General features: G+C 54.0%; 1 protein-coding gene across 1 annotated transcript; it reads left to right on the top strand.

Moving 5' to 3' along the window:
* The first annotated feature begins 1,399 nt into the window (after positions 1-1,399).
* On the top strand, positions 1,400-12,724 carry LOC134136699 (GTPase IMAP family member 8-like). The gene is made up of 5 exons (XM_062568636.1): positions 1,400-1,521; positions 3,135-3,202; positions 4,865-4,910; positions 6,636-7,263; positions 11,700-12,724. The coding sequence occupies exons 1-5, from the start codon at positions 1,419-1,421 to the stop codon at positions 12,493-12,495; spliced, it is 1,641 nt and encodes a 546-aa protein (XP_062424620.1). The 5' UTR covers positions 1,400-1,418; the 3' UTR covers positions 12,496-12,724.
* Positions 12,725-13,268: the final 544 nt, after the last annotated feature.

Genomic DNA, 13,268 nt, shown 5'->3' with positions numbered 1-13,268 from the left:
GTGTTTGGTGAAGCTGATATGCTGTTCTCAGAAATCTTTATCTTTGCCCTAAAAATACGCTGGTCAAAGGAATGAGAAAGTATTTCTCTGTTCTGCCAGAATGGTTTAAGGAAGAATTTTATTTATTTATTTCCAAAGAAATTTTCAAAGCTATTTTCCTATAAATTTGTCCTATGCATCTTTCACATACTTTCTGATTTTTAAGCTATTCTTAATTCTTTGCTTGTTTTGCAGAAAGGAAATCCTTGCAGACTATAGCACAGGCTTTTGTTTTAATTACAGTCATTCTATATATTAGTTTTACTATTTTGTTTCCCAGTTGCCATAAGGGTTATAGTTGGTTTCTTTTATAGCTGCTTGCAAATGTGGCATGGAGAAGCTCAAATGCTCGGTGATCAGTCCCCACTCCCTGGTGGCAGAAGAATTGCATCCCTGCAGACTCAACAGGAGAGGAACTCTTGGAGTGGGTCCAGTTCATGGGCAGGTGAAGGTCATCCTCTATCTCAGAGGTAGCTCTGCCCATTTGCAGGCTGCCTGAAAGGCTAGAGGTAACTTCAGCTCTGTGGATATAGGAAAAGAAGATGGTTAGGAGTAGCCAGCGTGGATTCACCAAGGAGAAATCCTGCTTAACCAATCTGATAGCCTTCTATGATGGACTGACTGGCTGGGTAGATGAGGGCAGAGCAGTGGACGTTGTGTACCTTGACTTCAGCAAGGCTTTTGACACTGTCTCCCATAACATCCTCCTAGAGAAGCTCAGGAAGTGTGGGCTAGATGAGTGGACAGTGAGGTGGATTGAGAACTGGCTGAAAGGCAGAGCTCAGAGGGTTGTTATCAGTGGCGTGGAGTCTAGCTGCAGGCCTGTGGCTAGTGGAGGTCCACAGGGCTCAGGACTGGGTCTCATCCTGTTCAACTTTTTCATCAACGACCTGGATGAGGGGACAGAGTGCCTCCTCAGCAAGTTTGCTGATGATACCAAGCTGGGAGGAGTGGCTGACACACCTGAGGGCTGTGCTGCCTTTCAGAGGGACTTTGACAGGCTGGAGAACTGGGCGGAGAGGAACCTCCTGAGGTTCAACAAGGTCAAGTGTAGAGTCTTGAACTGAGGAAGAAATAACCCCAGACACCAGTACAAGCTGGGGTCTGACCTGCTGGAGAGCAGCTCTGCAGAGAAGGACCTGGGAGTGCTGGTGGATGACAGGTTGAGCATAAGCCAGCAATGTGCCCTTGTGGCCAGGAAGGCCAATGGTCTCCTGGGGTGCATTGGGAAGAGTGTTGCCAGCAGGTGGAGGGAGGTGATCCTGCCCCTCTCCTCAGCCCTGGGGAGGCCTCATCTCAAGTACTGCATGCAGTTCTGGGCTCCCCAGTACAACAGAGACATGGAGCTACTGGAGAGAGTCCAGTGTAGGGCTACGAAGATGATCAGAGGACTGGAACATCTGTCCTATGAGGAACATCTGCGAGAGCTGGGCCTGTTTAGCCTGGGGAAGAGAAGCCTGAGGGGGGATCTTATCAATGTCTGTAAGTACCTGAAGGGAGGGTGTCAAGGGGACGGGGACAAACTCTTTCCAGTTGTCCCATATGACAGAACAAGAGGCAATGAGCAAAAACTGAACCACAGGAAGTTCTGCCTAAATATGAGGAGGAATTTCTTCCCTGTGAGAGTGACAGAGCACTGGAACAGGCTGCCCCGAGAGGTTGTGGAGTCTCCTTCTCTGGAGATATTCAAGGCCCACCTGGATGCAACCCTGTCTACCATGCTCTAGGTGACCCTGCTTGAGCAGGGAGGTTGGACTAGATGATCTCCAGATGTCCCTGCCAACCTTACTGAATCTATGATAATGGCTTAAAGCCCTCCCACAGACCTTTTATGGTGCTGATAGGAAACAGAAACTGGAGTGCTGAAGATTCTGTCCCAGCTAACTGCTTTTGAGTGAGACTCAAGTTGCATCGTTCCTGGCTGCAGGGTTGTGAACTGTGAGGTAAGAGCAGTGCAGGGGAAGGCTGCAGGAAGACCAGGTAGGTCTTTCTGCATGAGACAAGCTTTGGGTGACTGTCCTGCCCACCTTTACTTCTGCAGCTCAGGGGCTGGTAAAAGAAAAAGGTCTGGGCACTAAATGACACTGATGGATATCTGTTTTGGGATGAGGAAACAGTCATGTTAGCGTGTGAGGGGGAAAGCTCAGCCAATGCTGATTTGAATGTGAGCACTGGAAAGGGAGCCTGGAAACGGCACTGCTTTGCTAAGGGGCAGTGTAAAATAGGAGCTGCGTTCGAGGTGTCGCCGGTGTTGCCCAGGGGATTGTGAAGGCAGGATGTCTGCTGGGCAGGCATAGGGAGGCTGGACTGTCTTTCTCACTAGGACTGAGTCACTCTCAGCCCTGCCTGAAGAAATTCCAATAGAAACATCCCATCTCTCATGCAAGCATGTGTTAAATTGTTTTTCTCTCTCTGCTCTTCCTTAATTCCTTTCTGCACTGCAGATTGACCAAAGCTGCCTTTTAGTCTTACCTCTCCCACTCTTTTTTTTTTCTTTTTTGAGTGAGGGAGAGCTAAACATGGCTGGACCTACGAATACACATGTAACAGCCTAATTCTTGATTTCCGTTGTATGTAGCTGTAGAAATGTGATTCTCTGTGGTGTTCCACTTCGCTGTCTTTATTTCAATGCTCGTCTCTCAGAACTGCACTGCTTTTATCCTAGCTTGCTGCTACAAGCCTTAACACTTGCATGTCCAACTGTACTCCAGTGTTTGAATGTGCAGATTGGAACAGAAAAGAAAGATTTAACAGATGATCAGAACTGGCACTCCCTCAATATGGTATTTTGGTGAAACCCTCATAGCTAGCACTGCTGCCTTCATTCTCAGCCTAACAAAAGCAGTGCACCAAATAGAAGTAAACACAGATCCTAAGATTTTGCTTTAATCCTAAGACTAAACGGCTACTAGCTTCCTTTTATAAATAATGTAAAATTATTACACGATTGCTTGTGTTTAAAGCTTTGTTCCAGGTAAAAAGGAGTATTTTGTGTGTTTGGGAAATGCAGTAGGGACTTCTTGCACTCTCCAGTTGCCTGTGATCTTTTTCTGCTGTATTTCTCTGCTTTCTTTGACCTTCCTCATGAAACGCAGATGCTGTCCTCCTCAGGCAAAGGAAAGATGACTGCAAGCAGGAATTGACACAGGACACTATCAAATCAGTTAGTATCTGCAAGTATCCCTAATGCTGGACTGATTTGAAAATAATACTGACACAGCTTATACCACTGTAGTAATAATAGCAGTAATAAGAAGTGATATATATATATATAGATAGCATATTAATTACAGTGCAAATGTTATGCTAATTATTCTAATTACTCTGGTACTAGTTACACTAACATAGTTTTGTACCTGTATTTTATAGATATATATTTGTTTTAAAACAAATTTTATCATTATAATTATTCAAGATAGAGTCCACTGTTGGAGCATCCACTGCAGGTGATGGGGCACTTGTCTATTTTCTGAAAAGTTTTCTTTTCTGAGTTAGTTCTTGACTTTGAACTTAGGTGTGTGCTATCCACATGCCAGAAAAGTGGCCTGAACCCAAGAGGCAGAGTCTGCTCTTCCTGCAGTCTCATGTAGGAGATGTTCCTATTGGCGTAATAGGAGCTGGAGGAGGAGGTGCCACACAGGGTCTTGAACTATTGGCTGTTGTTGGGAAGGGCTCCTGTTCTGGCTGAGTATCAGCAACATCCCCGATGAAGCTCAGAAAGTTTCACCGAAGCAGAGTAAACATAGGACAGACTGAAATTGCCAAACCTGTGTTTTCCTGAGAATTCTTTTCTGTGAAGGCAGCCCCTGTCTGGCCTTATGTACAACCAGCTGGAGCACAGGCTCTTGGGGGTTGCTGAGACACAGTTCAGTGGCACCATTCCCTCCTTGGGAGAAAACACTAAATCCTGAAGCATGGTCGGTGGCAGTTTCAGCACAGATGAGTGGACCCCTTTGAGCTAAGATACTGGGGACCTGCGTAGCTGTCCCAGCAAAGCAGGGGGACAGAAGGTTGCTCCTGGAGTGTGAGCATAAGGGCCCCAACACACACTTCTGTTCCCTGCTCTGCTAGCAGAGCCACGTGGGCCCTACCCATGGCTGGGCTGCTCTCTGCAAGCACAGTGTCCGGTCCTGGGGGCCTGTGGCTGCATTTTGTGAAGGCCTGCAGTGGGGCAGAACATGTGGGAGTATGGTGGTAGAGGGAGCAGGGCCTGCTGAGGTCCAGGAAAGATGAGGATGTTCTTGGTAGGAGGCTTTTGGGGGTCTGCTTCTGAGACAGATTACCGACACTCAGCTGGAGTGCTGGCAGAATTTGGCTCTTTGTGGGGTTGAGTGGGTCTCTGAGTGATGGCTTGAGGTCTCCTAGGAGCATGACAGAAAATTACTTCCCCAAAGCATTGCTCTAAAAGGCTTCCTCTCCAAGGCAAACACAGCTGAGGAGGCACAACCCCTGCCCTGGTTGTGACCAAGGTTGTTAACAAGAGGGAACTGCACTCGCCTACCTCCCTCAGCATGGCAGGACCTGTGGTCCCAAACTGCACAGAGCTTAAAGAACTCTGTCCTGGGATTACCTCTGGGGAGCAGGGGCTGTGAGATGTTCATCTCTTGGCTGATGGAGGTGCACTTTGATATAGTGCATATGTGTGTGTGTGAGAGAGAATTTATTTAACATTTGGTTGTAAAATTGCCTCTTTTTGCATGCATACACAGAGAACATATTGCTGATTCAACTCCCCAGTGGCTGTCTTTGTCATCTTTGTTACCGCAGGAACAGAAACAAGGGAGTTTTTGCAAATCACGCTTAAAATCTTTCTCTCTTCTTTCAGGCTTTCCACCTAACTGGACTCATTATGGCAGAAGGAATGCCCTCAGGTGAGCTTTTTACCTGGTAATCTTAGCAGGCCAAAGGCTGACTCTGCTTCTCTTTGAATTCATTTCGGTGCATTGCTGGTAAACGTAAAGCCAGGTTTGCATTTATAACTCTGCTTTCCACCTATGTGCAATTCACATGCAAAGAGGAAAACTTCAGCATCTGGGATGATGTTTCTGGGAACAGCACAGGCTCAAGGATTTCCTGAGATTGCCTCACACCCTCCCACCTCTAGCACTGTGTGGCCTGAGAGCAGGGACAGATGGGGTAGCTGTTGTCCAGTCACTGCAGCCTGACACCATGTAGGGTGTCTGGGGTATATGCTCCGAAACCCAGTCATTTTTGTGCCTGTTTCATGGAGCCCATAGGCTGTTCTAGTGCAGTGCCCAGCTCATGCTGAGAGGAAGCAAAATTCCTCTCACACTGACGCTTGGGGATGTGACCAAACTGGGGCCACGCAGCAGCAGGAAGGGGACCTGGTGCTGCGTGAACTGCTGCACGTATGCTGCTGAGCATATGATTTCTTGGAAGAGCCAGTGGCTTAGCATAATTCACCTCAGCCTGCCCTTTCGTTTCTGCTGCGAGCTCCCTGAGTGCGGAGCAGCTGCAGGACACACTTTTGCTTGCACTTTCTACTCTCGGGAGGAGACTGGGCGTTGCTCAGCCTGGGGCTGCAGAGGCCCTTTGAGGAAGCCCTGACCTGAGCTCTTCTGGGGCCCGTTTTCTGCTAATGGCCCTTCGGGGTGCCTGCTCAGGCTGTGGGGACGTGGGCTGCCCACAGCACGGGCTCCGGGCTGGAGGGGAGGCAGGAGCCAGCTGAGAGGCCGGTTGGTGCTTCCTCACGTTCCTGGGGTGTCACACCAATGACTGGCTAATGCCAAACCCAGAAGAGCTCGAGGGCAGAGTCCTGGCTCGGACCTAGCAGGCAAAGGCTCCCAGCGTGGGGAGGGCCTCCTGGGGCATGCTGCCCTGGCCCCCGACCTGTGCTGGCAGCACAGGGGTTCAGCTCACCGGCAGCCTTGGAGCGCAGCACCGTGCACAGCTCAGGCCCTGGGCTGGGGAGGGCCGTGGGACAGACCCGTGGGGTGTCCAGACCACGCAAGCGGCCCCAGCGCCAGCGCGGTGGGACCGTCACGCACAGCCAGGGCTCTGCCTGGCTGCCCCCGGCGCTGCGGCTGCTCCCCTGGCTCGGGCAGTGCTGAGCTGTAGCTGCTGTCGCATGTCGGGCCCCTGGAAGAGACGCGGACTGGCTGGCCGCAAGCGCGGAGCACCGCACCGGGAATGTGGCCTGGGCCCAGCTGGCGCTGCGAGAGGGCTCTGCGCAGCCCGCTCCTTTCCAGCCCTGGTTTCCTTTTCCCTTTTTCTTCCCCTCTTCTTCCCCCCGCCCCCCGCCCCCCTTCCAGGGAGTCTTTCAATGAGGACAGCTTTCGTTTGGGTTTTGGTTCCTTCCAGAGCATGAACTTTCCTTGTTGGTAGGGCTGGATTGATAGGCAGGGTCAGCTGGGGCTGAGCAAGCCCTGTTTCGCCTGCCTGGACATGGTTGCAGCCCTTGTCCTGTCCCCCGTCTTGCCAAGGAGGGATGTGAGGGAGCTTTTTCTGCTCAGCATGGACAGCTCTGCCTGACGGCGTGGCAGGGCACCAGCCCCGGCGTGCAGCTCGCAGGGAGGGCTGTCTGTGACAGCACGGGGCTGTGGGCCTTAGACCTGTGTCTCTGATTGCTCCTCCAGGGCCTGAGCTGAGAATCCTGCTTGTGGGTAAAACTGGCAGTGGGAAAAGTGCGACGGGAAACACCATCCTTGGTTATAGTGCTTTCCCTTCCAAAGTAGCAGCGCACTCTGTAACAAAGGACTACAGCAGAGCTGAGGGAGATTTCAAGGGAAGAAAAGTTATTGTTTTTGACACTCCTGGCCTTTTTGACTCCAAGAAATCTAATGAAGCCACCGCCAAGGAGATTAAAAAGGCAGTTCACTCCCTCTCCTCAGGGGTCCACGCCATTCTTCTGGTGGTGCAGCTGGGCCGAATCAGTAAAGAAGAGATAGAAGTAGCAGAATACGTAACAAAAATTCTGCATACTGAAGCACAGCGTTACACAGTCCTCGTATTCACCCGAGCAGAAGAGCTTCAGAAGCCAGAAGATATCAAGAGTTTCGTAGAAAGCAGTGAGTTTCTTAATGGGCTGTCAGCAAAATGTGGATGCCGGTACACTGCTTTCAACAACAGGGCAGAAGGAGAGCTAAAGGATAAGCAGGTTTCAACGTTGATTACTATGATCGATACCATGGTAGAGGGTAACTGTATCGCTCCGTGCTACACACCAGAAATGCTGGAGAAAGACGCACGGTCGTTCTTTGGAAAGTTTTGCACTATACTTTAGCTGGTAAGGCTCTGTTGGACAGGAAACTTCTTTGCTGTGCCTTTCTTACTGCCCTCTGAAGCTCCAGTTTCTCCTCCCTTTCCTGATGTTACTTTCTATCCCCGTCAAAGTCGTACTTGGACGTTTTCCTGTGACCTTTGTGTCTCATTTCCTCATTGGCTCCAGGAGTGCAACAAGCGTGAGATGAAATGCAATTTCCCTCTGCTGCTCTCTGTCTGCATGTTCACCTTGTTAGACTGTTGGACTAAAGCTGTCTAGAGTTAGTCGCTTAGTGTTCCTTACGTAGCATTAGTAGCTAAGTTGGCTGAAGCTTTAGGCCTAAGCTGTGACCTTGCTTTTGTAAAAGTAGAGCCAGACAACTATGCAAGAAAAGTTACCACAAAGACTGGTTCCCAGGGCCACGAAGGGAGCAAAAGATCCATCAACAGCTATGCGGAAGTGCGATAAGAAGTAAAGGACACACCTGGAAACTACAGAAAGGAGCCACCGGGAGCTGGAAGAGCCTGAACTCCAATATCGCCGTTGGTTCTGACCTGTCACGTGAAGGGGGGAGGATTTAGCTCGTAAGGGTGTAACTGCCCAGGGGTCTCTTTGCCCCTCTTTGGAGGCACCCAGCTCGAGCTGTAATTGCTGCCCGCGTGTCATTAAAACTTATTTCACTCTGATTTAGCTTTGAACTTCTGTCTCAGCGGGAACCTAGGGGCCGACCCTGTTGCGGTGGCCAGCGAGCCTCGTCTTCCACAACACACCTTGCTCTGTGAGCAGCTGTCGTGTTGGGGAACCGGAGATGTTTGCTCACTGGCCGAACACTAGGTTGGCTGGCTTTCAGCACCCTCGCAACGATGTTCCCCTTACGAGGTCTCAGAACACGGGCGAGCTAAAATGAAGGGAAACATCCGATCTGGAGGTCTCCGAAATACATGCACAGGCTTGCCTGAAGTTGCGCATCTGAAGGGTACCTGTGCACAGGGGAGGTGCACCCCCAGAGGCAGGTCCGGCACCCCAGAGGCAGGTCTGGCACCCCCAGAGGCAGGTCCAGCACCCCAGAGGCAGGTTCGGCACCCCCGGAGGCAGGTCCAGCACCCCAGAGGCAGGTCCAGCACCCCAGAGGCAGGTCCGGCACCCCCAGAGGCAGGTCCGGCACCCCAGAGGCAGGTCCGGCACCCCCAGAGGCAGGTTCGGCACCCCCAGAGGCAGGTCCGGCACCCCAGAGGCAGGTTCGGCACCCCAGAGGCAGGTCTGGCACCCCCAGAGGCAGGTCCGGCACCCCAGAGGCAGGTCCGGCACCCCCAGAGGCAGGTCTGGCACCCCAGAGGCAGGTCCGGCACCCCCAGAGGCAGGTTCGGCACCCCCAGAGGCAGGTCCGGCACCCCAGAGGCAGGTTCGGCACCCCCAGAGGCAGGTCCAGCACCCCAGAGGCAGGTCCGGCACCCCTCCTGTGAGAGGAGGGACGCTGAAGGGAGGTGCGGGGCTGTGCGGGCAGGACACGTGCCAGGAAGCCGAGGGCCCAGCCAGAGGGCTGTGCGGATGGGCAGCTCTCGGGTGGGAGCTGTCCCAGGAAAGCCAGGGCTGCGGTAACTGTCACCACAGCCCATGGGAACTGAACTGGGGCCCTGCGAGGACCAGGGCTCTGTCCTCCCAGCCCGCTCCTCGCTCCAGCCATGGCTGTGGAGCTGAGCAACCTGGGCCCAGGCAGCCCCCGCCCCTGGGGCTGGAAATAACCCATGCCCTTGGGAGGGTGCTGGACGGCCGTGGGCCCTTGCCTGCGTTACCAGAGACGACTGCTGGAGCGTGGGTCCCCCCAGGTGCGGAGCGGGCCAGCGATGGTGTCGGAGTCCAGCGCTCTCTGACTAGGGTCTTTCAGGCATTCAGCACGTGGAGGCTGCAATGCTTAATATCAAAATTTACTTCCTTGAAAACAGTTGATGTTATGTGGGATTTTGGATTTAGCAGGAGTGATACAGCGACCTCCTGAAATCACAGAGAACGTGTGAGTTACACCAGGCAACATAGAGCCATTGCAACATACCGTTCAATCACGGTACCGGCGTGGTTCCCACTACCGGTCTCTGCAACGCGCTTGCGGTCACGGTGCAGGCCGTCCCGCGCTGCCGGGCAGGACCGCGGGGGGTTGAAACGAGCTCAAGCTCGTGGCTCTCCTCTCCTCCGTCGCTAGCTCCGTTTCTGCGCTGTGCGGCCGAGCCGCACGGACGCCCCCTCCCACGCTGGCAGAGTCCAGAAAGCAGGAACAGAGACAGAAGACAAATTCCTACAAACCTATGAAGTTATGGAAGTGGGTTGGGTGAACAACCACACCAGAAGCCTGGATGGTCTCCTGACCCCCATACCAACGGCGTATCAGGGCCCTATCTCCGCTGCAGCCCGACAGCCCACCTGACGATGGAGCGCCCAAATGATGTTTCATGCAAATAGTCTAAAAAGCAAGTTTTACATTGTTTCTTGCCCCCCTGTCCCTCTTACCCCCCCGCTCTTCTCCCTTCCTGCTGCGCAGTGCCCAGGCTAGCAGAAGCTGGAGCCAAGCACACAGCTCTTGCAGTCATCTTCTGCATGGCCATTTTGGTGTCAAGTAAGAGTCTCAGGTCAGTACACTGACAACCACCTCTCAAACCACTCCTGCTTGTTCATGCAAGAACCCCAAGCAGCCAAAAACACACCACCTGCAACGTTCCCGCTGCCACCGTGGCGCTCCGGCTCCCCGGCTCTGCTGTGGCTCGCTCCCCTCGCACTAGACTCCCTGGGCCCTTTTGCACTACCATGCAGGAGCACAAGGGCATAAGCGACGGGGGCATCTTGTTCACGGAACAAAGACACAAGTGGAACAACGGTGCCAGGCTCAGCACACACAGCCTGTACCCGGTGACCTGTGGCCGGTAATGCAGAGCCTGGCCCTCTTCCCATCCCCGTGCCACCCCTGCCAGTGAAGGGCACACAGTGAGTCCAAGGGAAGGGCACTTCATAGCTAGGAGGAAGGCAGCTGGGTGTCAGTAAAAAGCCAACAGAGATAATGCAGAGGGCTCGTGCTGTGGACAGGCATGGACAGGTTTCTAAGCAGAGGGTTGGGTCGGAGAAGAGGCTTAGAGGATTCCCTTGCACCATCTGATAGCATTCAGGAGCAGCAGCACAGTGTTCAGGATGAGACCAGCCAGTGCAGGAGGGGAATGTGGGAGAGAGTCCCCAGCAGCTCCTTCGGCCTCACTTTTGGGGGCATTTGAACCTCCTGACCCCCACCTAGGCAAGCCAGAGCTTCGGGGCACGCAGGCCCCCAGTCTTGCCTTCCGGCTGTCCCGCAGGTCGCTCTGGAGCCTGCGCGGCCGCCGGGCTGCACGGGCGGAGGTTTGCAGCGCGGAGCGCGGCGCCAGCGCGGGCGGCGCGGCGGCGGGGCCGTCCCGCGAGCTTTCCCGCGGAGCCTCTGCGTGCCTTCGGCGGCCCGTTTTCCAGCATCGGGAGCAGCCTTCCCAAGCGCCGCAGCCCCTTCGCCGGGCGCCGGGCGTGCTGCCCACCCCCGTGGGAGGAGCCACGCGAGAAGCTCTGCGCCCGCCGCGGCAGAGCCCGGGCAGAGGGTGCCGCTCGCGCCGCGGCTCGGCTCGGCAGCTCCCTGCCGGCCTCGCTTGGGAGGGACTCCAGCTCCAGGGCAAGCCTTGCTCCCGCGGGCAGAGGAGGGACTCCAGCTCCAGGGCAAGCCTTGCTCCCGCGGGCAGAGGAGGGACTCCAGCTCCAGGGCAAGCCTTGCTCCCGCGGGCAGAGGAGGGACTCCAGCTCCAGGGCAAGCCTTGCTCCCGCGGGCAGAGGAGGGACTCCAGCTCCAGGGCAAGCCTTGCTCCCGCGGGCAGAGGAGGGACTCCAGCTCCAGGGCAAGCCTTGCTCCCGCGGGCAGAGGAGGGACTCCAGCTCCAGGACAAGCCTTGCTCCCGCGGGCAGAGTCGCGCGAGGCCGGCACGCTCACTGCCCTGGCGGAGAGGAGGCTTGAGAAGCACCGTGCTCTGCAGCGTGGAGGGGAAGGGTATCTGCCTCGGGAGTGACCCGCTCTGGCCAGAGAGCTGACCCCAGGGCGGCAGCGTGAAGGTACTCGGGTGAGGGGCAGGGCAGCGAGATGTGCAGTGCTTTATATTGGCCGGGAAGCTTTCTCGTAAGGAGGAAGGGAGCTAAAGCGTGCCTGAGTTACCGTAAGAACAGGGTCGGGAGTGTGCTGGTTTCTCTTGCTGACCTCCCGTGTGCACACAGTGCGCCAGGTGAACGTTAGTGGCCAAGGCGCTACGGTGAAGCAGTGGTGCCAAACATTCGTTATTTAGTGTGGGGCTCTCAGCCCATAAAGTCACCACAAGCAGCAGCCTGGCATTAACAGGAGTCGCCCGTATCTGCTTTTGTTTGTGCAGCGTGGCTCTGGCTGTCCGGCGAGCTCCCCTGCTCCCAGGAGCGGCTGCTCGGAGATGAGACTCCTCCTGGTCGGGAAGAGTGGGGGCGGGAAGAGCGCCACAGGAAACACCATCCTCGGAGAACAAGTATTCGAGTCCAAGCTTGCAGTCAGAACAGTGACGGAAAGCTGTGCAAAGGCACAAAGGCACCGAGATGACGGGGACATCACAGTGATTGACACAGCCAACATTTTTAATCCAACGTCTGTCAGCAGTGAGTTGTACAGAGAAATTATTCGCTGTGTCGAGCTGTCCTCCCCGGGACCCCATGCGGTGCTGCTGGTGACACAGCTGGGTCGATTCACTGAGGAGGACAAGGAGGCCGTGCAGAGAGTGCAGGACATCTTTGGAGCTGATGTTTTGAGGCACACGATCGTCTTATTCACGCGGGTGGAAGATTTGGTGGGGGGATCGCTGCATGATTATGTGCGATATTCGGACAACGATGCTCTCCAGGACTTGATTATGAAGTGTGGGAACAGGTACTGCGGTTTCAGTAACACGGCCACAGGTGCCAGACGGGATGAACAGGTTGCTGAGCTGATGGGGATGATCCGCAGCATGGTGCAGGAGAACGGAGGCAGGTACTTCTACAACGAGATGTACCTGGAGCCCTACTTAACTGAGGAGAAAGTGGAATATCATATTCAGCAGTACAGAGCAGCCAGGAAAATGAAGGAACAACCTAGGTCTGTGACATACAGGATCATTTTCCTGGGTGCTGGGATAATTCTCCTTGTTATTGCTGTGATTTTCATTATTTTCCTTGTTAGAAGTTAATATCAAATCACGCAATCACAGAGTGGTTGGCAGGGGCCTCTGGAGACCATCTGGTCCAACACAGCAGGTTTCACAGGGCCGTGGCCTGTCAGGTTTTAAGTATCTTCAAGGATGGAGCCTCTACAACCCCTCTGGGCAACCTGTCCCAGTGTTCAAGTGCCCCTACAATAAAATAAAAATAAAATAAAATAAAATAAAATAAATAAAATAAAAATTTCCTTAAGTTTAATGGAAGTTCCTGTATTTTCTTTGTGCCTTTTGTGTCTTGTCACTTGGTGCCACTCCATTTTCTCTGCTCCCTCCGTCAGATATTTATGCACACTGAGAAGATCCCCCTGAGCCTTCTTTTCTCCAGGCTACACAGTCCCAGCTCTCTCAGCCTCTCCTCATATGCCAGATGCTCCAGCCTCCCAAGGTGAGGAGAACCGGGAATGTTTGCCATTTACAGCACAGCAGTGCCTGCCTGAGAGCAATCCCACGTACCGCGATTTAGTGCTGCAGATGTAGCCACTGTTTCCACTGCTCTTGGAGAAGCCACCATTTACTTGTTGTATGTGACGAGGAAATGAATGCTCTCTAGGAAGGGAGAGAGGCGGGGTCTCCTCTCTGCCATGCCCTGACTAGCACGTGAGGGCAGTTGTGGGAAGTCGTGGAGTTGTTCCCTCAGGCCAGAGCAGGTGCCTGCCCAAGCCCAGGCTAGCCAGGACCCGCCAACCTCTCCCAGCGTGTGCTGTCCGGTCTGGGGGTTGGAAATGGAATCAGAGAGGCAGTGG

Source organism: Rhea pennata, chromosome 2, assembly GCF_028389875.1.
Source record: "Rhea pennata isolate bPtePen1 chromosome 2, bPtePen1.pri, whole genome shotgun sequence".
NCBI classification, from domain to species: Eukaryota; Metazoa; Chordata; class Aves; order Rheiformes; family Rheidae; genus Rhea; species Rhea pennata.
The sequence above is the reverse complement of the archived record's forward strand: the minus strand, read 5'-3'. Positions and strand labels throughout refer to the sequence as shown.